The 23,342-nt window shown below is 47.6% G+C and overlaps 1 protein-coding gene across 5 annotated transcripts; it reads left to right on the top strand.

Moving 5' to 3' along the window:
* Nucleotides 1–615: 615 nt before the first annotated feature.
* Nucleotides 616–23,336, top strand: Bcl6 (BCL6 transcription repressor). Of its 5 annotated transcripts, none has more exons than XM_008839673.3 (10): nucleotides 616–754; nucleotides 10,706–10,744; nucleotides 11,579–11,750; nucleotides 13,605–13,826; nucleotides 15,571–16,542; nucleotides 17,099–17,283; nucleotides 18,707–18,874; nucleotides 19,894–20,024; nucleotides 20,128–20,265; nucleotides 22,781–23,336. In XM_008839673.3, the coding sequence occupies exons 3-10, from the start codon at nucleotides 11,590–11,592 to the stop codon at nucleotides 22,922–22,924; spliced, it is 2,121 nt and encodes a 706-aa protein (XP_008837895.1). In that variant the 5' UTR covers nucleotides 616–754; nucleotides 10,706–10,744; nucleotides 11,579–11,589; the 3' UTR covers nucleotides 22,925–23,336. The 5 variants fall into 5 exon arrangements, with proteins under 5 accessions (XP_008837895.1, XP_029422608.1, XP_029422606.1 ...); XM_029566746.1 differs by lacking the exon at nucleotides 616–754 and adding an exon at nucleotides 2,231–2,670; XM_029566747.1 differs by lacking the exon at nucleotides 616–754 and adding an exon at nucleotides 7,634–8,231.
* The last annotated feature ends 6 nt before the right edge of the window (nucleotides 23,337–23,342 follow it).

Raw genomic sequence — 23,342 nt, 5'->3', positions numbered from 1 at the left:
AAAAAAAAAAAAAAAAAAAAAAAAAAAAACACCTCAGAAGCAAAAACACAGCCTCCCTCCCTTGTCCCAAATAAAAATAAAGCAAATGAACCCACCGAAAACTGCTTGGCAAATATTTTTCTCGTGGTGCCTAATATCCTAGCTGGAAAGAGCTGTGGTGTTTACTGGTTTTTTTTCTCTCTCTCTTTCCACTCGCCTCTAAACCTCTAACACAACTTGTTCCAATGGTTCAAATCTCTCGCTCCCTTTTGTGTATTCCCGAGTTTATGGGTAGGAGAGGAAGACTTAGCCCCAGACCCCGGGAAAGCAAAGCGCACTCCCCCTCTTATGTCACCGAATAGCAAATTAGTTCTCAGAATTCCAGAGGCCGGGCTCAGCTTCAGCGAAAACGCCGACGTCACAGAGGAGGAGCCCACGTGACGCTGGCGGAGCAGGCCGTACCATCGCTCGGAGCCCGGGGAGGGAGGGCCACCGTGTGTCCCCTGGAGTCTCCGGCAGGACCCTCCATATGCAGGACGGCGGTGCCGTGAGGAGCGCAAAAGCCGCCGGAGGGCGGGAAACGGTGCAGATCCGAGCGGCTTTTGCGGGCCTGGGGAGGTGGAAAGAGCGCGGTGCTGGCACCGAGTCCGCCCCTGCTGCGCAGCAGTGGTAAAGTCCGCAGCTCAAATTCCGAGAATTGAGCTCTGTTGATTCTTAGAACTGGGGTTCTTAGAAGTGGTGATGCAAGAAGTTTCTAGGAAAGGCCGGACACCAGGTGATTATTGCTGTTGCTGCCGCCGCCGCTGCTGCCGCCGCCGCCGCCACTGTTGCCGCTGGTGCCGCTGCCGCCGCCGCTGCTCATGATCATTATTTTACCTTTTAATTCTTTTTTTTTCCCGCTTTTGCCAAATGCTTTGGCTCCAAGTTTCCTACGTGTATCTATTGATATAAATGTATATATTTATTTATTCTAGCTGTCAGGTGTTAAAATAAATGCCGAAGATTAGTCCCACGTCTCTCCCACTGTAGGCTATAGCTTTATGCATATTCTTATTTTGCTGTCTTGGAGTGAATCGGCCGGTTTGGGGAGCTGTGCCGCCCTCCCTGGTGTTGTTTTGGTGTTTGGAGAGGAGGTGGAGGACAGAAGGAGGGAGTTAGGGCGGCCGGAGCCTGGCCCGCTGGGCCGATGGGCGGCCGGGCTGCGGGGCCTCGGCGGCGAGCAGGACTCGCCCCGGCTGGCCGCGACTGCTCGCGTTCGGCTTGTGCTCGCTCGATTCGTGCGGCTTGCTTTCCCTCTCTTCTCGCTTGCAAACTGCCTTCCTTGCGGCTGCCTCCCTGCCTCCCTCCCCGCTCGCCTCTCCCGGCGTCCCCTCTCCGTCCTCCCCGGTGACCCGGAGGCGCGGAGCAAGGCTGCCGCGCGCCCAGCCGGCTGCGCTCCCGGGCCTCGGCCGCTCACAGTCCCTGCCTTCCAGCCTGGGGAGGGACGGGAGCAAATGCAAGCCAACTCCTCGGGTGTTTTTTTTTTTTTTTTTTTTTTCTTCCTTTTGGTCATAAACCCGGGATGAAGTAACGTGTCTGCAGTTTCCTTTGAGAGCCGCGATCTTCCCCAGGAGAGACAGAGAGTTTTGGTGTCCCTTTCCCCGGGGTTCTAGGGAGGCTCAACTTGCGGGGGGGGGGGTTGAATTCTTTGAAAATTATTCTTTCTTGGTTGTAGTCGAGGGAGTCGGGAACCCCATGCGCTCTGTCTGTCCATCCCAAGGAAGGAGGCTTGTGGCGGGACAGGGATTTGGGGAGTGGGCGGGAAAGGGGTGCGCGTTTGCACCTGCGGGGCTTGCAGTGTGCTTTGCTCAGCCAGCCAGGAGAGCGGGAAGGTGGCGGGTTTCTGGAGGCTGCGGTTTGTATTTTGGGTGCTGCGTGACTGTTGGCTCTCAGTGGTAGTTCCCTCCCTTTCCTAAATTTCATTTCATTTTTACCCTGGTGCACGCTGAAAAAAAAAAGAAAACACAGAAAAACGCAGCCGTGGGCCTGAGTGTAGCGGACGCCAAGCTTCAGATTCCCAAGGTCCTTACATCGGGCGAGGGAATAGGACAAACAGCCCCAGCCCGCGTTCCTTACGTGCAAGACCTGGGAGGAGAGAAGGGCACTTTGTGGCTCTGGCTGGGGGACCCAGAACGGGAGGCGCGGGCGCGAAAGGGAGATCTTTGTGAGTGATTTTGCAAAAACAGCTTGCGAGGTTGATTGGATTTGCAACCTGTGGCTCTCCGAATGGGGAAAAGCGGCGGCGGCGGCCCGGGGCGGGAGTGGGTAGTGAGTTGGAGCCTAGGAAACAGGCTGCTTAGGAGGGCAGCAGGACCGAGGGGCACCCCTGCTGGATGTAGTGAGCGTGGAAATGTCTTGAGAACTGTGGGTTGCGTTGCCTTTATATAAATACAGTGTTGTTGGGACCCTAGAGAAAAAATGGAACTAGTGTTGCAAAAATGAGTTTTAAAACTCCCTTATGGAAAACAAAACCACGAATCAACAGTTGTTTTGTTTTTTAAAGAGTGAAATACCCTTTGTGCTGTTCTCCTTCTCGTAGAAATTAAGATTTGGCGGTAGGGATGGTGGGGGTCCTGACAGTTGAGCCGGGAGTCACACCAGACCCAGTGCTGACAGTCCAAAGCTGTTACAAGGTCCTTGACCACAGGAAAGGCAAGTATCACCCCTTAGAAAAGTGATTGAGTCTTTTATGGATTTTTCAGACATTTTATAGTTTCCAGGAGGAAAACATTGCAATGATTTACTTTTTTTAAAAAAGTAAAGTGCCAGCAGATGTATTAGTATCCAGAAGACAGAAGAGAAAGGAGGGGGCTAGAGAAAAGGAAAGAAAAGAAAAAATAGGAGGAAGAGAGGGAACCACCGAGGGGCTGTTTAGAAATACAGTTTGTGGCTCTGAGCTATGCCACTGGCTTCCTCTACAGTCTGCTGGTTTCCCTTTTTCTTTGCAAGGTGTGTGTGGTTTTAATAAATAACTTTAAAAGAGGGGGCCAGTATGATCCATCAGGAGACAGGTATCTATTTTGCTCACTATTTATTACCAAGAGCCTTTGGCACTAAAGCAGAACCTCGTAAATCTGCAGCCCAAGTTGAAGTTCATCTGGCCCTAGTCCACACGCTATTCCTGGAGGTAGCAAACATGAGCTCAAAGGAGCTAGATGAAATCATATTCTTTAAAATATATAATTTTTTAAAAAAGAAGAAAAGGTATTTGCCCCTGGGGGAAAAGAAAGTGGAGAGAAAACACCAGGAGCTTGACATTTCTTTTGCTAAAATGATTGCAGTTGAGTCTTCAGGCCCAAATAGAAACTTGTAAATGGGAAATACCCACACCACCCCCACCACCCAGTTTATAAATGGAAGTTTCCAGTATCCTATTTGGAAGCATTTCTAATACTTCAGGCTCATGCATTGGCTGATTTTAAGGGTTTGTTGGTAGTTTTCATGAACAGCTAGCTGCTGTTCATGAAAACTAAGTGACTTAGAGAAGACAGCCTCTTTTAAGCAGGAAAAGCAGAAATTCTCCAATTATTCCTGTTCCTCCCCTCGGTTTTGAAGGGTTTTACCCGAGTGCTTTCTTGAAAAGACTAATTTATTCTGGGTTTGGTGGACAGGAATGGAAGCTAAATTTTTAAGTTTTCGTTTGCTGAGCCCTGAGGAGTTCCAATTATGGGTTGAGTAAATACCATGACTAGATGTCAAAATCCTTCCTTCCCTCAGTCCCCTACCGAGGGTATCCCATTCTGTTGTGAAAAACTTGTTTCAGGGGAGGTGGTGCGGTAGCGCCACCCCTTGGTGGGTGAAACTACTGGTAAAAGTCAAATACTTGAAAAATAATTGTGAAATGACCTTAATGAAGCATGTGGTTCCCCCTCCCCCGCGTGAGATTTTCTTTTTTAAATTGGGGAGATGAATAATTTAAAAATCAGTGCTTTGCAGTTGAGTTCTCAAATAGGATAGAAACACTTTGTTTTCCAAGTAGGATGTTTTTCCAGTAATGTAGAGGACAGACTTTAGGGAAGGTTTGTGGGGGTTGGGGATGAGGGTGCGGCTGGCCCTTCTTGGTAGCGAGTCTCTAGAGGGTGGAGGTAACTCTCTGTTTTCCTCTTTGGACTTCTCAGGGCATCCGAAGTCGAATGCCTGTCTGACGTTGAGATAACAAGACAAGTTTTGGCGTGAAAAACCATAGTGACTGAAAACGCCGTAGCTTCCCTAAGGGCTGCTATGGTGTGTGTCGGGGGTGGGCGGGTGAAATTTGTGGATGGCCTGAAGCCTCCTGGGAGTCAAAGTGGTGCGGCGCGTGCCGGTGTCCTGCACTGCGCAACAAGTGGGACCACACCGCGGCGGCGAAGTGCTAGGGAGCTGCTGCACAGTGGCCCAGCTGGCGGTTTCTCTTCGCCTCAGAGCAAGCCAGGGACCGCTCCTCCCAACTTTCTTTCCCTTCCATTTCCAGACCAGTAGCCCCTCCATAGAGCGTGTTCGGCTCCCCACCCCTGCTTTGCCTGGCGGTACCGGGTCTTAGGTCCCAGAGCCTCCTTTTCCGCCCCCTTCCTCCCTGGGGATCACGGGTTTATTACTGACTTTCCTTTTTCTTTTCTTTCTTTTCTTTTAATTCTTTTCTCTTCCCTCCCTCCCCCCTCTCACTTTCTTTCTTTTTCCTCTCTCCGAAGACAAGTGTAGCCAGCTTTTCGGAGGTGGGGGGCGAGGGAGGTGCAGAACAAACAACCAAATACACAGCAGCAGCTCCAGATACCGTGCTGCTGTGATTGCTAGAGGCTTGAGCATCGTGAAAAACTAAATCCGCTAAATTAAAACTCTTCCAACTTCCGTTTGGAAGCAACTCTACCCCCACCCTTAAGAGAGACTGACAAAAAGGACACCACCAAGGGTGCCTGAAGTGGAAGGCTGTGGCCTTAGGGTGATTTTCTAACGGACTGAGTCCGCCACCTAGTGGTGTCTGTGGATGTCCCCGCCTCGAGCCTCAGATCCTGAGAGATGCTAGGAGAATGGCCTCTGACCTCTTAAATCGGAAAGACAAATGGAAATTATGAAGGCCCCAGATGCTCACACTGCCCTCGTCTACAGGAGCTCAGCGATCCTCATCTATCTCAACTAAGAGAAACACCTTTGAGGACACCGTGTGTCTGTGTCTGTGGCCTCTCCACAGCGAAAGTTGGTAGCAGGATGACACCCCACACCTCAGGAGCTTTTAGATTTAAACTTTTACTGCAGGCCTAACATGTAAGTTTCTGAATTCCAAAGAGTTCACCAAAGGCAAGTTGCCCCCCCCCCGTTCCTTTAAGATAAAGGGGCAGCAGTTTACCCTCTAAGGCCCCTTTGTAGCCAGTGCAAACTAGAAACGATTCCCCCAGCAGTCTGAATGAATTGTTTAGAAACTATGGCCCAAGATTTTCGGCAGCAGACATGGACAGCCTACATTAGGGCTGAGGAGTGGGGCTTCTCAAAGCTCGGGGAGTACTCATGTACTGGGGATAGGGTGGCCAGGGCCTACTTGGCCGACTGTTGCAGAAGTGAGCCTACTGTTGTGTAAGCTCACACTCCCACCCTGGATTCACTCTTCTTCCATTTCATCTATCCCTTAGTGGCCCAGAAAGAAACCGTGTGTGTGTGTGTGTGTGTGTGTGTGCGCGCGCGCGCGCGCGCGTATGTGATTATACAGATAGAGCGTTATTCGCCCAGAATTTGGGTCACATCTCCTTAGAAAAGTTTTCTTTCTCGAAGCTCTGGACTGAGATAGCCCGTGCTTCGGAGTGCTGGCGTCCTCCAGCGGCCGCCTGCGCCCTCACCCGCCCAGACAGCTGTCTTTCCCCGCCCATGTCCGGCGGAATTCAGTTCAGCCTCTCGCACTGCGGGAGTTGTCGGAGGCCACAGCAGAGAAATGCGCCTCTGTTCAGGTTGGAAATGAATCTGGGGACGTGTCTGAAGCGCGGTCAAGTTTGACTCATCGCTTTCCAAGGACAGTTAGTGCCTTCCATCTTCATTAACGTGAATAAAGACCGTGGGTGACTTCTGTCCAGCTCGAATTTTAAAAGGCATTGTTTGCTTGGGGAGATAATGCCCTCTCCTGCCCCACAGGCCTGTTTTTGCAAAGGCTGATCCCAGTCCCGTCTGGACGGGGGCGGGGGGGGGGATCTCTGCTCGGGGTCCAGGCTTGCGCAGCTGTCTGCCGGCCTTTTGGGGCCGGTCTCGAGCGCGTGGAGAGCGTCCCTTCTGCATCTCTTCAGATCTCGATGATAAAAGGCATCCCTTTATTTTATTGTATTTCCTAGAAGCTTGCCGAGCACTGAGGCAGGAAACGTGATAGAATGAAAGTCAGGATATAAAGTCCACGAACATCTTGGTTACCCGACGCAGCTGCGGAGGACAGGGCACTGTCTAACTCTCTTTTATCCGTATTGTCACCCCCGACCCCAGTCAAGAGCACGAAGATTGTCCTCCCTCTACCTCCAGAACAGAAATAACACCGAGGTTTGACTCTACCCACCACGGCCAGAGCAGGGTGGCTAGACGGGAGCAGCTCGCTAGCCGAGCTCTGCTGGGAAAGCGCGCTCCTGCTGAGTCCTGAGGAGAGTTTCAGTGCGGCGGTCCCCAGGCTTAGAAAACTTGTCCCTGTACCCAGTGATTGGCTTTTTCAGATCCCTCTTTGAACTTTTCAACGAGTTATTGGAGCTATTAGTTTCCCAATAATCCCACAACCAACCTGGGTTGTGGGGTCGGGGTGGGGGATGGGGAAAGCATTCTCCAAATCCGGAGACTGTCAAACTAGGTCAATGGGAAGGAGGGGCGGGGCGAGCCTCGGGTCTGTTTCAAGTCTTGATGGAGAGCTCTCTCTAGCGTCAGGCAGCGGTAAAGACACTATTAGGTTTGCGCTCCCGGTGTCCCAGGACTCGAATTTTCCAAGAAGTGCAAGTTTACTCCCCAGATAGTCACCTCTGTCCATATCAAGTTCTTTTTTCCCACCTTTAGCCCACGGGCGAGGGATGAGAAGGCCGCAAGACTGGCTCTTGAGGTCAAAAAGACCCCAGTCTTTGAGGACGGAGCCCAACCCCGCCTCCGTCCCTGGAAGGATGCTTGGTGCGGCGACGCTATCCGCTAGTTTTTAGGATTGAACCTAGGCCTGGAGGGTGAGACTTTACGCCCCCAACGCCTCCCGGAAGGCGGTAGGCCAGCCGGCTACTGAGGCATTTAGACGTCCCTGGAGGTTAATTCCCGGGAAGGCGAGGCGCCTTAGCCGAGCTCTAACGCTGGGGCTCTGAGTCTCCACAGTTTCAGGAAAATAGGGTTTGCTCCCCGAGCCTGGGAGCTCCGATTCTAAAGGCGACTGGGCGGAAACCGGGTAGAGCTGGGTTCCTTTTCTTGTCAACGTAGACGGAACGAGTGTGGGGTTTAGTTTTCCTCCAACTCAGCAAGTCTGGCAGGATGGAGACCCCTAGCTCTAGGGGTCTGCATCTGTTTTACCTTGACGTCTCACCTACCCATTCCCTTAAACATCAGGGGAAGAGGGAGCAGGCAGAAAGACTAAAAGAAACACCACCACCACCACCCACCCCACCCCCCACCCCACTCCGCCAACAAACAAAAACCATCGCCACAGGGAAACGCCGGAAAGCAGCTACTGGAAGTCAGACGCCAGCAGACAGGCTCCAGACTCCGGGGCTGTGCGCTGGGCTCCGCTAACTGCTTGACTTTCCTGTCTGTAGATTCTGGGGATATGGGGACCAGGTGAACTCAGCCTGGAACCAGCGTGGATCGGGGATTTAGGGGAAATGGTGCCGCGCCCCGCGAGCCTCCGCCCCCCGAGCGGCGGGGTGAGTCCCCAGCGGCGTAGCAGCCCGAGATCCTGGCGGCTGTCGGGCTACAGCTTCCTGGAAAGTTACTTCTTGCTGGAGCCGGCTATGGGCAGGAGGGTTCTGTGAAATCCGCAGAGCTGAAATCGACTGCGTTCCCGGAATGAGAGGGCTGTGCCATTCCCCTCATTGCCCCCTGCCTTAACCGAGTAACAGGAAAAAAAAGGCACGCACACAATGTTAGCCACCGAGGTGCACAAAAACATTTAGTTGAATGTAGCCAAATTAAGGGCCGCTACAGTCCTACCACCCGGCCTTGGCCGCGACTTCCCAGGCTTCGAGGTGGATGGCCAGTGGTGCCAGAGGTGCCAGTCGATCGCCAGGGGGTGGGCGGTCCCCGGAAGACAGGTACAGCAAGGTGGGGTGAGTGAGTCTGCGCAGGCTTGTCCAAGGCGCACCTGACTGGGGTTTGCTGGTGTGTGCAGGCTGGAGGAAGCAGTTGCTTAGTGCCAGACCAAGGGGAGGAGGGAGGAAAAGGATGGGGTCTTCGAATGGGCTTCTGTGCTGGCTCTTAACCTCACCTGTGAGAGATCTCTCTTCTCTCCTCATTTCTGTTGCCTTCTTTCTTTGGCTATTTTTTTACCCCCTCCCCCCTCCCCCCCCCTTTCCAAGGAAAGCTCTTTTAGAGAGGCTGCCTTCTCAAAGTGCCTCATTGAGTCTACCGAGCACCCTGGGAAGGAGAGGATGGGGGGGGGGTAGGCAGCGTATAAGAGAGTCAGGAGTCAGTTCTGGTTCGTTTTTTTGTTTGTTTGTTTGTTTTTTTTCTTGGTGGTCTGATGCTCCTGGGGTTATTTTTATGGTTGTCTTGTATGTGGTGTTGGTATGGCTGGAGTTGGCAGAGGTTTGCATAGAACTTTGTTAAAGAATAGCTTTGAGCTCTTGAGGGCTTATTTCTCAGAGCCACCTCAGTTCCTTCAGAGTGAATCCTAGGTATTATAAAGATAAGATACAATAATGAGTGGGAAAGGACTGAGTGATTTGTAAAAACAAACATGCTGAATATTGGTTGCTTCTCTATCTGCAGTGTCCTGGGGGGTGGGATTTGTGGAACCTGCTGAGACCTAGTTGACTTACAGGGGACAGGTATTCTGTAGGACACAGGCTGCCTGGTAATGTGTATGTGCTTTGTTCAGGTGGGCAGGCTTAAGGTGAAAAGCCCAAGGCCAGGCTGACAGTGAACTTGGCTGGCTGCTTTGTTTGTTTGCTTGCTTGGTCTTCATCTGGAGTGAGTCACTGCCACTTGTCATGGTGAAATGGCAAATCTGGGCTTCCTGTGATTCCAAAAGTCTGCTTGAAAATCCACAAGTGAGCTGGTGGTTGAAGCACAGTCTGTTCCAGAAGTGTTTAAGGATCTCTTCCATTAGGAAGCAGGAGAAAGTTTATAAATAAACTTCATGTGTCTTCAGCATTCTTTTTCAAAGGAGACAGTCACTGAACTTGGGTTAGGAGCAAGTGAAATTTCTTTTTGCATGTCCTGAATGAGGATGGGAGCAGGAAGAAACAGGTTCTTTTGTCTTTTTCTGTCCTCTCTCTTCCCCCATTTCCTTCCCCAGTCCCTGCTCACTCACATGCACACACTAAACTTGAAGCTGATGAGCTTGAGTGCCTGGCACTTGGGACCACAGAGAAAAGTCAGAGTGTTTGGTTACAGACTCAAGGAAACCTCTCATTTTAGAGTGCTCATTTGGTAAGACTCAGCGGCCTGGAATGGGGCAAAGTTTGTGTGGGGGAAGAAGCTTAAAAATGAGATTCACTCACCTCAGGGTGCTGTCCTGCATGTTCCACAGCACGTAGGCTGATTTGGAAAACGGACAGGAATCTGAGCCAGAAGACCTAGGGCCAGGCCATCAACTATCTATGTGGCCCAACATGACCTCACTGGCCTCAGGCCCCTTTACCCGGAAAATAGCTCTAAAGGACTGTGCTTTTTAAATGGGAAAAGAGAATACCCAATAGAGTATAGCTTTGCAGCCCACATTCAATCAAAATTGAGAGTCTTATAACTATGCATTTAATGATTTTGTTAAACCAATTTGGAGAGGGCACGTTTCATGAACTCTCTTTCAGGTTTAATGTTCCCTGGCCAGTTCTCAGCTAAACTACACAGTTAAATCTTTCCCCAGCAGGGAGAAGCACAAACCTAGAGGCTGTAGTACTCTGTCTGGTTTTAGATCTGGAAGTTAGCAGAGAAGAAACTTTGAAAAGAGGGCAAAGATACTCAAGGAATGCGTAAACATGATGTCTCAGGTTGTATTCTGTAGGCTCAGTATCCAGTCTGAAGTGTTCCAGAGAATCAGGAAATACTGCTTGGCTGTTTGTCCTGAGCAAGTCACTTGAACCCTGAGTCTCAATTTCATCACCAGTGAAATAAGGATAAAGATATTGACCCTATCAGCCTTGTGGAATCATTCTAAGACTTGAAAGATAATATTTTTAGCAAGGTTTTGAATAGCATCCAGTGTTTTTAGGCCCCTGAAGGATCATTATCATTAATATTGAAAAAACTACTTTTCTTATTTTTTTCTTTCCAATAAACTCAAGTGGCCTTTTGCTGTGTAAATATTTTACTTTGGGAAAGGAAATCTATGCATACAGGTATATGCGACAACTATATTCCTAGTGCTCAGGGTAAGGGCATTATTACTGAATCTGAGTGCCTGTTTCTGTAAGAGCAGAACTGGAATATGTTTGCTAGCTTGTGGTAAAACCACACCAGCTGGCAGGCTGCAGCTATCAAAGCAAAACTATGTGTGTCCTAAAATAAGACTGGAGTGGACAATCTTATATTCATTAAACCAATCTGTTTGCTCTCTTCTCTGCAGTTTTAAAGCAAAATTTTGGACTCTGAAGCAAGGCATTGGGTGAGTAAATCAAATTATATGACCATAAAATTTTGTAGACAAATTATTTTTGAATTTTGCCAATGCATGTGTTTCTGTAAAGTTTATCACCTTTCATTTAATGAAGAAAGGATAGCCAATCCCTCCCTGTAGTTCTCAGTCCTCACCCTCTTGTCCCTACACTAACTGGCTTAATACTCTCATATGGTCATTCATTCCCTTGCTCATTCTTGGTTCAGTCTGACCTAGCCACCCACTATGCCCCAGCATTGTGCTAGTGTTAGGTACTCAAAGTATCAAAGAAAACAACTCAGAATCTCAGAGCATGGTGGAATAATGAAATGGTATGCTGATGAAAATAGCTGTAAGTTTTAAAGAACCTATTATGGTCTAGGCACATATTTCTAATTTTTAAAACCACACAGGCATTACTGTTCCTATTTTGGAAAACCAAACCCCAGAAACAGTAACAACATGCTCCAAGTCACACAGCTAGCAGAAGGCAAAGCTAACTGGATAACTTTTCAAGGGTGGTTTTTCTCCATTGCAACATACTCACTGCCTTTCAACGCTTGGCAGAGTATTTAGTATGCGGGGGGTGGGGGGGGACACTTAACAAACAGTCCTTCCCTTCCCCTTTCCCTTAAAGAGCTTTCTATCCTAACTTTCAGATAAAGATTGTTCTCCTCATTTGATAGCTATGAAGAGTGATGCCCAGAAATGGGCTATGGATTGTCCACTAGAGACTTGAGTTACATTCTATGCCTTAGCAGGCTAAACTATCTGCTCTAGTACAGTTGGTAAGCAGGAAATAGGTTCTTGAGAACCAACAAGAGTTTAACTTCTTTTGTTCAGGCGAAGACAAAATGGCCTCACCAGCTGACAGCTGTATCCAGTTTACCCGCCACGCAAGCGATGTCCTTCTCAACCTTAATCGTCTCCGCAGTCGTGACATCTTGACTGATGTTGTCATTGTCGTGAGCCGTGAGCAGTTCAGAGCCCATAAAACCGTGCTCATGGCCTGTAGGTGAGTGGTCTGGAAGTGCAGGGTGGATGAATAAAAGGGGGTGCTCCTATTTGTAGTCAGCCGAACGATCACAGACCATTTGTTATGTCTTAAAGGATATTCTTTTGGTCTCCAGTTCTTAGCACATGGCCTGGTATTGTAGACTCCCAGGAAGCAATTGAATGAGCACACTCTGAGAAAAGAGTTTTTGTTCTGAGGACATGATGGGTGATTAAATAATATACTGCTAAAAGAATGATGTGTTTGAGGAGAGTAACTTCAATTAACCAGAGAGAAAAGGGAATCGTTAGTTTAACTGAGTATGAGATTGTTTGCCCTTTTATGCTGTAACTGTACTTAATTTAAAAAAAAATTTTGAGACACGGTCTCATGACGCCCAAGCTGTCCTCGAAACTCGAATTCATTGTGTAGCTGAGGCGGGCTTTGAACTCCTAATCCTCTCACCTATAAGTGCTAGGATTATAGGTGTGTGCCTCTGTGCCCAGATTAACTGTACTTACTTTATACTGTAACTGTTTTTCTGTGGGTATTCAGTATAGAGTGAGTGAGCCAGCTAATTCTTTAGATTTGCCCACATTTCAAGTTTGCAGGGCAGTGTTATAGGAAATAATTTCTAAGGTCTTCCTAGTAGCCATCTGTTATGGATGGCATTTTGCCTCCATTTTGTAGATGATGAAACCAAGACACAGGTCTGTGTAATGATGTAGAATCAGAGCTCTGTATTGCAATTAGAGGACTTAGCCAACACTTACTATTAGCACTTTTTAAAAAAGTGTGGAGGGTCAACTAGATAGCTCAGTGCGGAAGAACACCTGCTGCCAAGTTTACTGACCTGAGTTTGACCTCCAGGACCCATGTGGTGGAGGGAGAAAACTGATTCCCATAAGTTGTCCTCTGACTCACTTGCCATGGCATGTACACACACGTGCATATATACACACACACACATGCACACACTGAATTTAAAAAATATAATAAGTTTTAAAAATAGTGTGGGGAACAGGAGTTTATAGAGGTACAAGAAAAAATAATGTTTAATAAGTGTTTAATGTGTACCAGGCACAGTTTATACCCCTAACATTTTTGTTTTTACCATAATCTTATAAAGCATACATAATTATTCCCCTACTTAGCAGGTAAGGAAACCAAGGTGCAGAGAAGTTAAATATTTTAGCCAAGGGTGCACAGGTGCTTATTGGGGGAAGATTTGACTAACTTTTTGGCAACCCAAAACCCAATTGAAATGACAGTCTCGAATTCTAGTTTTAACTGACTAGACACAGTAACCTGAAGACATGGCTTGAGATTTGACTTGACTCATCTAGGAATAATTGATCTTTTGATAATCTTTGTGCTTTGAGAAAGACAGTATAGATTATAGGCATACTTTCATTTATTTGTCATCCATTTCCAACTTGCTCCTTAAAATATGCAGTAGACTTTTGAAAAATAAAGGTAATATGATAAAACAAGAGGGGAAATACTTATCCCAAAAGTATAGAACAGTGAATGAGATGAGTGCCGAGTTAACTCTGATGATCCGTGCAGTTAAGACAACAGGAAAACAGGCACCGTGATTTTGAGTATCTCACACCCTGTCATCTTAGTTTCCCCAATGTGAAGGTGGAACATGGTAGTACACATTTTGCAGGTTTGGAGGAACATAGATCAATGTAAACATGTAAAATGCTTAAGAATTTCTAGCATACAGTAGGTTTTCCAAAAGTGAAGTTATTCTTAATTGCCATGGGAGTTCTGGGTCCGGTCCCTCAGAAGAGAAGGTGCACTGCAGTGCTACTGTAAACATCAGATCCTGTGTGTTTACTGTTAGGTGCACCTTTGTTTGTTTTACAGCGGCCTGTTCTACAGCATCTTCACTGACCAGTTGAAATGCAACCTTAGTGTGATCAATCTGGATCCTGAGATCAACCCTGAGGGGTTTTGCATACTCTTGGACTTCATGTACACATCTCGGCTCAACCTGCGGGAAGGCAACATCATGGCTGTGATGGCCACAGCGATGTACCTGCAGATGGAGCACGTTGTGGACACGTGCAGGAAGTTCATCAAGGCCAGGTGAGCTGCTACCTAGGTTGAAGCCTTGGACACAAAAAGGATGGTTCCAGATTAGAAATCATGCATGCTCAAGAAATGAGCTCCCTGTAATATGGTACGGTCTATGTTTCTACAGTTATCACTTACTTCTTTCCTTCTTCGCTCTTGTACTCTAGGCAGACCTCACTCTGCAGCAGCCCAGATGTGTGTGTCCTGTACATTCCTACCCCCTGTTTTCTTGTAGTCACTTTCTTTCCTCCCACCCATCCATCCTTCAAGGTCAAATGTGGATGCTTCTATGGAGGTTGTTCTGACTGCTCCTTCCTCAGCTCTTCTTTCATGTTCTTAAGTGTTATGCTTTTCCTTCTGACCTTCCTTCCCTTTTAGTATTTATGTATGTATTTTAGATTTCTATTCAATTATTTACATAAGTACCTTAGTTCCCTACCAGAGTGTGAGCAGCTCAAGTTCATAGGGACTGCATTGCTTTTCTTCTGTATCATGATACTCCAGTTTGGGAGGATACTTGATGAACTGATTTAGTCCACTGGGTCTAACCCCTACCCAAGGGATAGGAGACATGAGCTTCATTAGGTGAGGGTTCAGGGAGCCAAAGAAGTGAAGAATCCTGCTAAATGGAGCAGAGACTCAAGGCTTGACTTCTTCAGAATATTTGACTCAGCAACTCTAGGGTGATTGCCTTCTTAACAGACGTTTCTAGGCTGTATTTGATCACTTCACAGGATAAGAATTCGTGTTCTCAGAGCCACATAGTCGACCTGAGTAGTTGGAACATCCTGCTTTATAGTCTCTTGAAATCTGGCATTTTACTTCTCAAGATTCTGGTTCTAGCACTATTAACTGAGATCATGTTGAGATGGCCTACTTTTGTCACCCACATAAGTCCCTTTAAGTATCTTCAGCCAGCGCTTTTTGTCTCCTGTGGGTGATAATGGCAGCAAAACCATCATTGCCATCATTTGGGAGTGCTTTCTACAGGTCACGGCTTTTGCTCCGAATGATTAAGTACTTGCTCCAGGTCATAGAGCCCATAAGCAGCAGAGCTGGGTTTTAAACCAGGTCTGGTTGCTCCAGAGCCAAGGCTTTTTGCACTGACGTTCACTGCCTGTTCTCCTCCTTTTTGCATACAGGGAACCCTCTGAGCGTGTAGTACCAGCATTGTGTACATTCTTCCCTCCTTGTTTCCGTGTGTATAAAATGCTTGTTTTTCCTTCCTTGCATGATTTTGAATGTGTGAAATGAGATGAGGGCTTTAAAAAGCTTTATGTGCTGGGTGTGGTGGCTCACACCTTTAATCCCAGCATTTGGGAGGCAGAGGCAGGAGGATCTCTGTGAGTTCAAGGCCAGCCTGGCCTCCATAGTGAGTTCCAGGTCAGCTGGGGCTACAGGGAGACCCTGTCTCAAAAAAGACAAAAAAAAGCTTTATGTAAGCCATGACATTCTACAACATCAGAAGAGTTATAGATTCCTAGACATGCATTCATATGTGTCTTGTTTTACAAGATCATGACCAATCAGGCACATACTGTGCGAGTAACTCATTTCCCTTCTGCAGGGCTTGGTCTCCCCAATTGTACCCTAGGTTGCTAGACTTTGGAGTATAAATGCCTAATAATTGTGTTTCCCTATTCCAGAGCCACATCTTCTATGTGTAGCTGACTCAAGCACAGATGTGGTTATATAACAGTATCACTGGAAGGTCATCTGCTTAACAGCTCTAATTTTGGATCGTTTTCCCCCATAGTGAAGCAGAGATGGTCCCTGCTCTCAAGCCTCCCCGTGAAGAGTTCCTAAACAGCCGGATGCTGATGCCCCATGACGTCATGGCCTATCGAAGTCGTGAGGTTGTGGAGAACAACCTTCCACTAAGAAATACTACTGGGTGTGAAAGCAGAGCCTTTGCCCCTAGCCTCTACAGTGGCCTATCCACACCGTCAGCCTCATATCCCATGTATAGCCATCTCCCACTCAGCAGTTTCCTCTTCTCTGATGAGGAGCTGAGAGATGCTCGAATGCCTGTGGCCAACCCCTTCCCGAAGGAGCGGACCCTCCCCTGTGACAGTGCCAGGCCAGTCCCTGGTGAGTACAGCCGGCCAGCCCTAGAAGTGGCCCCCAGCTTGTGTCACAGCAACATCTACTCACCCAAGGAGGCAGTACCAGAGGAGGCACGGAGTGACATGCACTACAGTGTGGCTGAGGGCCCCAAGCCGGCTGCCCCCTCTGTCCGGAATGCCCCCTACATCCCCTGCGACAAGGCCAGCAAAGAAGAAGAGAGACCCTCTTCAGAGGATGAGATTGCCCTGCATTTCGAGCCCCCCAATGCACCCTTGAATCGCAAGGGTCTGGTTAGCCCCCAGAGCCCCCAGAAATCTGACTGCCAGCCCAACTCACCCACAGAGTCTTGCAGCAGCAAGAATGCCTGCATCCTTCAGGCCTCAGGCTCCCCTCCAGCCAAGAGCCCTACTGACCCCAAAGCCTGCAATTGGAAGAAGTACAAGTTCATCGTGCTCAACAGTCTCAACCAGAATGCCAAATCCGAGGGGCCTGAGCAAGCAGAGCTGGGCCGCCTCTCCCCTCGAGCCTACCCTGCCCCACCCACATGCCAGCCACCCATGGAGCCTGAGAACCTGGATCTCCAGTCCCCAAGGAAGCTTGGTGCCAGCGTTGAGGACTCCACCATCCCCCAAGCTAGCCGGCTCAATAACATTGTTAACAGGTGATTTCAGAGCCCCACTGGGTCTAAGGTCAGGGATTACCTGAGCACAGTTCTAGGGTCATAGCCTCTGATGGACACAGTGGGCAGGGCCGTTTTCTTGTTCTCTTGTCTGAAATGCCAAGCCACAGGGAGGGTGGAATTAGTACTAGAGCAAATTGGCCTAAAAAAGAAGTATATTACACTAGAGTCCTACTTTGTTTCATTTTGTTTTTCATAGCAAGAGATCATTCCCTTGAAGGAAGCAAGCATTCCACAAATCCCAGTGGCACTTCCTGTGATCTTGATGTAGAGGGAATTCCTCTCTTAGATTAAGAGAGGCTATGGGCACCAGTTCTGAGGAGAAGCAACTGGGCCCAGGAGTGGGGTTTGGGGTCTGCTTGACCCAGGCGAGAGGAGGCAGGCTTGAGGAGAACTGTGAGCTGCCCCCCCAACCCCTTGAGTTTGGGAGGGCAGTGCTGGTCACTGGGCTTGCTTGAACACAGAGAGGAGAGGTTGGTGTGGGGATGGTTGGCCCTCTCCCCTGCTGAGTGCTGAGTCTCTTTGCTCCCGCTCACAGGTCCCTGACTGGCTCACCCCGAAGCAGCAGTGAGAGCCACTCACCACTCTACATGCACCCCCCAAAGTGCACATCCTGTGGCTCTCAGTCCCCTCAGCATACAGAGATCTGCCTCCACACTGCTGGCCCCACTTTCCCTGAGGAGATGGGAGAGACTCAGTCAGAGTACTCAGATTCTAGCTGTGGTGAGTCCCTTTCTTGCCCTCCGTTTCCATACCTGGGAGAAGGGAGAACCCTATGCTCCATGAGATTTGTATTTCCATTTTATTTGTACTGTTGTCTCTGAGAGATGACATGATTAGAAGTCCACTGGCACTTAAAATCACCAGCAATCATCAGCCTCCCTCTCCATCTTCCAGGAACTGGGCTAATCAAAACAAGTGGTCAAGTATTGGAGTTGATCTGGGGTAACCACACTGGCTAAGCAGTCTTCAGTATTATTCCAATATAGGTTGCCTGCAGGGCTGACTCTAATTCCCAGGGCTTTCTCAACCTGTCTGTGCCCAAACCACTACCCTTCCCTGGGTGCATGTTAGTGTTCCCCAGTAGGCTGCTGATTCCCTGTGGAGAAGCATCTGCCTTACTCATCCCTGCATCTCTCATTGGTCCTACTAGGTCTTAGCATGAAGGAAGTACTCAGAAAATGTTTGCTGAATTAAGTTAGTTAAACTGAAAAGTGAATATTTCTGTATAGTCAGTATTGGCACCCTCAGTCTAACCAGATAAAAAGTGTTACTCTTTACCCGCTTCTGGCTATGGATTTTCTATGACCTAGTAAAGACATCATTGGGGTTCTAGTACAGTGATGTACCATTCTCAAATTGTTATAACAAAAGAAAGAAATTGAGTTCCTTACAGTGAGAGATTTGATACAGGGTTACAGATCTTTAGTCAGAGGGAGAGCAGGGACTATCCCAACCTGTTCCTGGAATGATTGTCTTGGTCTGCCTTCTAATTCCTTCTCTCTGGGCCTCTGTTTCCATCTTTAGTGTCTTAGTGTCACAGATGGGTTTGGAGACATGAAATCCAGATAGGTGCAAAGATAACCATGGAATCTTCATCATTAATCCCTCTTGCAGGGACTTCAAAGTATAATGGAATTTGACCTGTATCTCACATCCCCATAATACATCATATTTTATTTTGTGCTGTATAATGTGCTCTTGTGCGGTAAAAAGGACAGGGATTATTATCCTTACTTTGGAGATAGAAGTACAGAGTGGCTTAGAGAGGTGAAGGGTCTTGCCTCAGGGCTGCTATGTATAGACATGAATAGACCTTGAACTTTGAGCTGATAAGAGTTCCTAGAGCTTCTGGGAGGAGAAAAGGCCCTGCTAAGTCTTCCTCAAACTGGTGAGGCCCTATGAGAGCCTCTAGGGTGGAACTTCTGTACCTTAAGATTCAGTCTGTCTGCTTTCTTTCTCTTCCATGACTGAGATTCTAAATGCTAAGAATAATAAAAATCCCATAGGCCTTTTGGGCTTCTACAAGTGTTGGATGGGGAGACTGGGGGTCCAGTGTGACTCTGGGGTAGCTGCTGAGGAGGGAGGCCTTAGAGCCCTACTTGGCCTCCTCATGCTGACATGATATCCCTCCACCCTCCAACAGAGAATGGGGCCTTTTTCTGCAATGAATGCGACTGCCGCTTCTCTGAGGAGGCCTCACTCAAGAGGCACACGCTGCAGACGCACAGTGACAAACCCTACAAGTGTGACCGCTGCCAGGCCTCCTTCCGCTACAAGGGCAACCTCGCCAGCCACAAGACTGTCCATACGGGTATGGCCCTGCTCCATCCCCTCAGTGCCCTGGGATTCTTAGAGTCTAGCAGACAGAGGGTTCTAGGGCAAGCCTTGGGACTTGGTGGGGTGAGGCTGGAGGCAGTTCCCACCCTGGCCTGAACTAAGGGCTTAACCTGTCTTGTCTCTGCCACTCCCATATTCTTTGTCTTTCTTCTAAGACTCTGTTCTGCTTCTCTACCTTTGCTGGAGTTAGAGGTATTAATCCCCTAGGTGAGGAGACTAAATGCTAATAGAGGCCAAGCGGATTGGCTTTTGGTAAAGCCAGTTAAAATGAAAAGCCTCCTGATGACCTCCAAGCACTTATCAACGAATTTACATTCCTTCTCCAGGGAGTTTCTCACAACCTGATTGTCCTGGCTAGTCACTGTCTCTCAGAACTTTAAGTGGCGCTGTTATCCCAGAAACTTTTCATGGTGGAAGGCCCAGTCCTTAGAGTGGTTACCTCTGCTGTCCTCTGCTCCAACCTATGCCCCACCCCTTTTGCAAATGGAATACAGCTGTAGTTGCCACAAGCACATTTGTTTTGAAGGAGAAACTAGAGCAGCCTGATTGTATCTCCCTGGTGAGTGAGTGGCTTGTTGCATTAGTCTGTATGAGCCAGCGGAGTCTTCCCAGGTCATTTAGATCAGCCCTGCCCATTCAGAGAGGAGAACTGAGGCCCAGAGAAGGACAGTATCTTGCCCAAGTCCTGTAGGCAGATGACCCTAAGGACAACAGGTTTTTCAGGTCAGGCTTCCTGGAAGCTTTTCCGTCATGTCCCAAGTTTAGTATTGTTTCCGCCCCACCATGCCACTGCTTGTTTCTTGGCCTTGTCCCCCACCAGATGTGCCGGTGTATGTATGAGAGAGAGTGGCAGGCCCCTAAATTCTCTCTCTGACCTCACTGGAGAGAAGTGAAGGCATAATAGCCTTGGAAAGGGGTAGTTACCTTAAAATCGAAGGTCAGTGGTAACCTCCATTAAATATGGTTTCCTTTTTCTGATTGTCTTGGTCATAGGTGAGAAACCCTATCGCTGTAACATCTGTGGGGCCCAGTTCAACCGGCCAGCCAACCTGAAGACCCACACTCGAATTCACTCTGGAGAGAAGCCCTACAAATGTGAAACCTGTGGGGCTAGATTTGTACAGGTGAGCAGGACAGCAGGGAGAAGGGATTGTGTGGATATGAGGACCCAGTGGTAGGCCTGCAGTGCTCCCTGGCAGCATCTCTCACACTGTGCTCCTCCTTCAGGTGGCTCATCTCCGTGCTCATGTGCTCATCCACACTGGAGAGAAGCCCTATCCCTGTGAAATCTGTGGCACCCGCTTCCGGCACCTTCAGACTCTTAAGAGCCACCTGCGCATTCATACAGGGGAGAAACCTTACCATGTACGTGAGCTTTGTGGCCACTGACTGGCCTGGGAGGGAGAAGTGTGGAACAAGTGGGCAACAGAGCTGTTTGCTCCAATCTCTAGAACACAGTGGGGTGATGACTAAACTCATAATGGTCAGGAGACCTGAGTCTGAGCCTGATTATCATAGCCACCCCAGTCAACAATCCCAGATCTTAGTGTATTTATCATTGAAATGGAGGCATTGTGCTGGGTAACTTGACCCTTAGGAATAAAGTGCAGCCTATGGAGATTTGAGGGTCATTCATTCATTTCACAAATACTTGCTAAGTGCCCACAGTGAACCTCTACACTAGGCTAGATGTATATTTAAGAGTAGCTCAGGTGTATATTTAAGAGTGGCTCAGAAGGGATTGTAGACCCAGCATGGTCACACACACCTTTAATCCCAGCACTTGGGAGGCAGAGGCAGAGGCAGAGGCAGGATCTCTGTGAGATCCAGGCCAGACTGGTTTATACAGTGAGTTCTAGGCTAACTGGGGCTACAGGGAGACCCTGTTTCAGAAAACAGAAAACAAACAAAAGAGAAGTCTTAGAAGAAGGAGAGCCCGGCTGGCGAGATGCTCAGCAGCTAAGAGCACTGGCTGCTCTCGCAAAGGACCCAGATTCATTCCCAGCACCCACATGGCAGCTAGCAACCATCTGTAACTCCAGTTACAGGGGATCTGACACCCTCTTCTGACCTCCAAGGGCACTGCATGACTCAAGTGCACCTACCTACATGCAGGCAGTACACTCATGCACAAAAAATACAAATAATAAAATATTTCTTTAAAAAAGAAGTAGGAGAACAATCAGAAAAGTGTGGTATGAAAAAACACCCAAACCCAAACAAAACACAGCAAAAGCCATTTCAGAAAAGAAAGTTACCTATCTGTGTAGTGCAACGCTAAAAAAGGCTGTTGGAATTATCATGTCCTAGAACAGTCTCAGTAAGCTACAGCCTGATGGTTAAACTTTGAATATTGCCTGAATTAAAACTGTGACTGTGAATTATGGGAAACTTACATTTCAGTGGCCATAAAGTACATTTGGAACATAGCTACACTGATTTGTTTACATAGTGCGTTTGTCTGCTTTGAGGCATTGATGGCAGCACACCAGGTGCTTCTGGGCACAAGAACTAATCAATGAATACTTCATTCACATCCAGATGTCAACCTGCAAAGCATTTTTGTTTCCTTGTTTCTAAGGCTTTTAGTGAATATCTTTGTATTTGCCCTTTGTTTCTGGGAAAATTCATTATCTCTTAATGCCTAATTTCCTCATCTGTAAGGCGAGCCTCAAAATAAGGTGGTAATGCTAAAGTAACTAATTTAGTCAGTGCTCTGGGTTGCTCAAGCACATAGAATTTTAGTTGCAGAGGCTCTGAGAGTTGAAAAGTGACCTTTGACATTTATTGACCCAATTCCTTACGAAAGGGAGAGCCAAAGCTGAGAGAGAAAAATGATGTGGCCAGGATTCGTAGCAGTGGGTGACACAGCTGCAGTGGACTTATGTCTCTCAAGAGCAAGGCTCCTTATTCACTGTCTTACCCTTTCTTTTAATTAGTTAACTAGTTTTCTAGATATATTTCCATTTTTATTGTAAAGCATGTTCTCCATCCATTTTACTATAGAATAGTTTTAGTTTTATAGATGAATTTATTGCAACTAATGGACCAATAATGATAATTATAAATTGAAGTCCATATTGCATGTGGATTTGCTTAGTTTTCATCTAAACATAACCTTTATCCTCCAGGATCTGATACAATGTACCCAATTATGTTTAGTTATCCATTTTATTTTTCAGTAAGTTTTCCTACTAAAACTCTTTATCACCCATTCCTTGAATCATTGTGAATAACAGCTGTACTTGCTAATGGTTTGCTAGCTTATCTATTCAAAGGTCTTATCCCTGAGGAGATGATCTATAATACTTCCTTTAAAAATGTGTTCTATGACTCAAGAATTTCCCTGAATTTCGACTGGTGTAATCTATTTGTCCAGTTGCATTTGGAGAATTTTCTGAGTGTGTTCTCCTTGGTAACAGGACTATGGAGTTTGGTGAGAAGTACTCACTGCCTTCAAATGTGATCCACCTGATGAGGATGTTAGTACAGATGGATGCTGTGGGGCAAGGCTGTAACTCTGAGATTTAAAGGAAGGATGGATTGTTTTTGTCTTAGAGAAATTCACAAATGTGTTAATAATTAAGAGTGCCTATCTGAACTTATCTTTTGGATAGACTTGTACTTCTGCAGTTAAGTCAGGGAAGGATATCTCAAGCCAGGGGAAGGCAGGAGTGACACTTTGGAAGGGGAGACCAGGACATTTGTGCAATACTTACCCCTGACAGAAGCCAAGATCCAAATGAGTTCTTAGCTTGGCCTTTAGAAGGAAGAGCTGCCTTGACCCTCATAGAGACAATCCTTGCCCTGGGTCTTTGTGAACAATGATGCGTCTCCTGAGTTGATGACTGCTAACATTCTACTTCTGATGTCTCTCTAGTGCGAGAAGTGTAACCTGCATTTCCGTCACAAAAGTCAGCTTCGACTTCATTTGCGCCAGAAGCATGGCGCAATCACCAACACCAAGGTGCAATACCGTGTGTCCGCAGCCGACCTGCCTCCGGAGCTCCCCAAAGCCTGCTGAAGCATGGAGTGTTGATGCTTTCCTCTCCAGCCCCTTCTCAGAATCTACCCAAAGGATACTGTAACACTTTACAAAGTCCATCCCATGATGTAGTGCCTCTCTCATCCACTAGTGCAAATCATAGTTGGGGTGGGGGTGGGGGTGGGGTCTGGGGGACTGGGAGCCACGGCAGCTCCCTTTCCCACACTGCCATAAAACATTACGAACATACTATTGCTTCTTCTCCTATGTGTAAGGCAAACCATGTCAGCAAAAAGCTAAATCATTTTATATATCAGAGTAGGGGAGAATGCAAAAGTTCTGACTTGACAGGCTGCAAAATGAGGAATGTATATGTTCTGTGGGAACAGAGGTTTCTTTTGTATGTAAATGCATATTGTTTTAAAAGACAAGACTTCGGTATGTTGTCAAAGAGAGG

This window comes from Nannospalax galili, unplaced genomic scaffold, assembly GCF_000622305.1.
Source record: "Nannospalax galili isolate Female #2095 unplaced genomic scaffold, S.galili_v1.0 scaffold559, whole genome shotgun sequence".
Classification (NCBI taxonomy): Eukaryota; Metazoa; Chordata; class Mammalia; order Rodentia; family Spalacidae; genus Nannospalax; species Nannospalax galili.
Note: the sequence above shows the minus strand (reverse complement) of the source record. Positions and strands in the feature narration are given on the sequence as shown.

Excerpts from the sequence above, each read along its gene's own strand:
- Bcl6 (XM_008839673.3), top strand. The coding sequence starts at position 11,590 with ATGGCCTCACCAGCTGACAGCTGTATCCAGTTTACCCGCCACGCAAGC. Across the intron at positions 16,543-17,098 it reads CTCAATAACATTGTTAACAG|GTCCCTGACTGGCTCACCCC; the intron begins GTGATTTCAGAG and ends TCCCGCTCACAG. Across the intron at positions 20,025-20,127 it reads GTGGGGCTAGATTTGTACAG|GTGGCTCATCTCCGTGCTCA; the intron begins GTGAGCAGGACA and ends CTCCTCCTTCAG.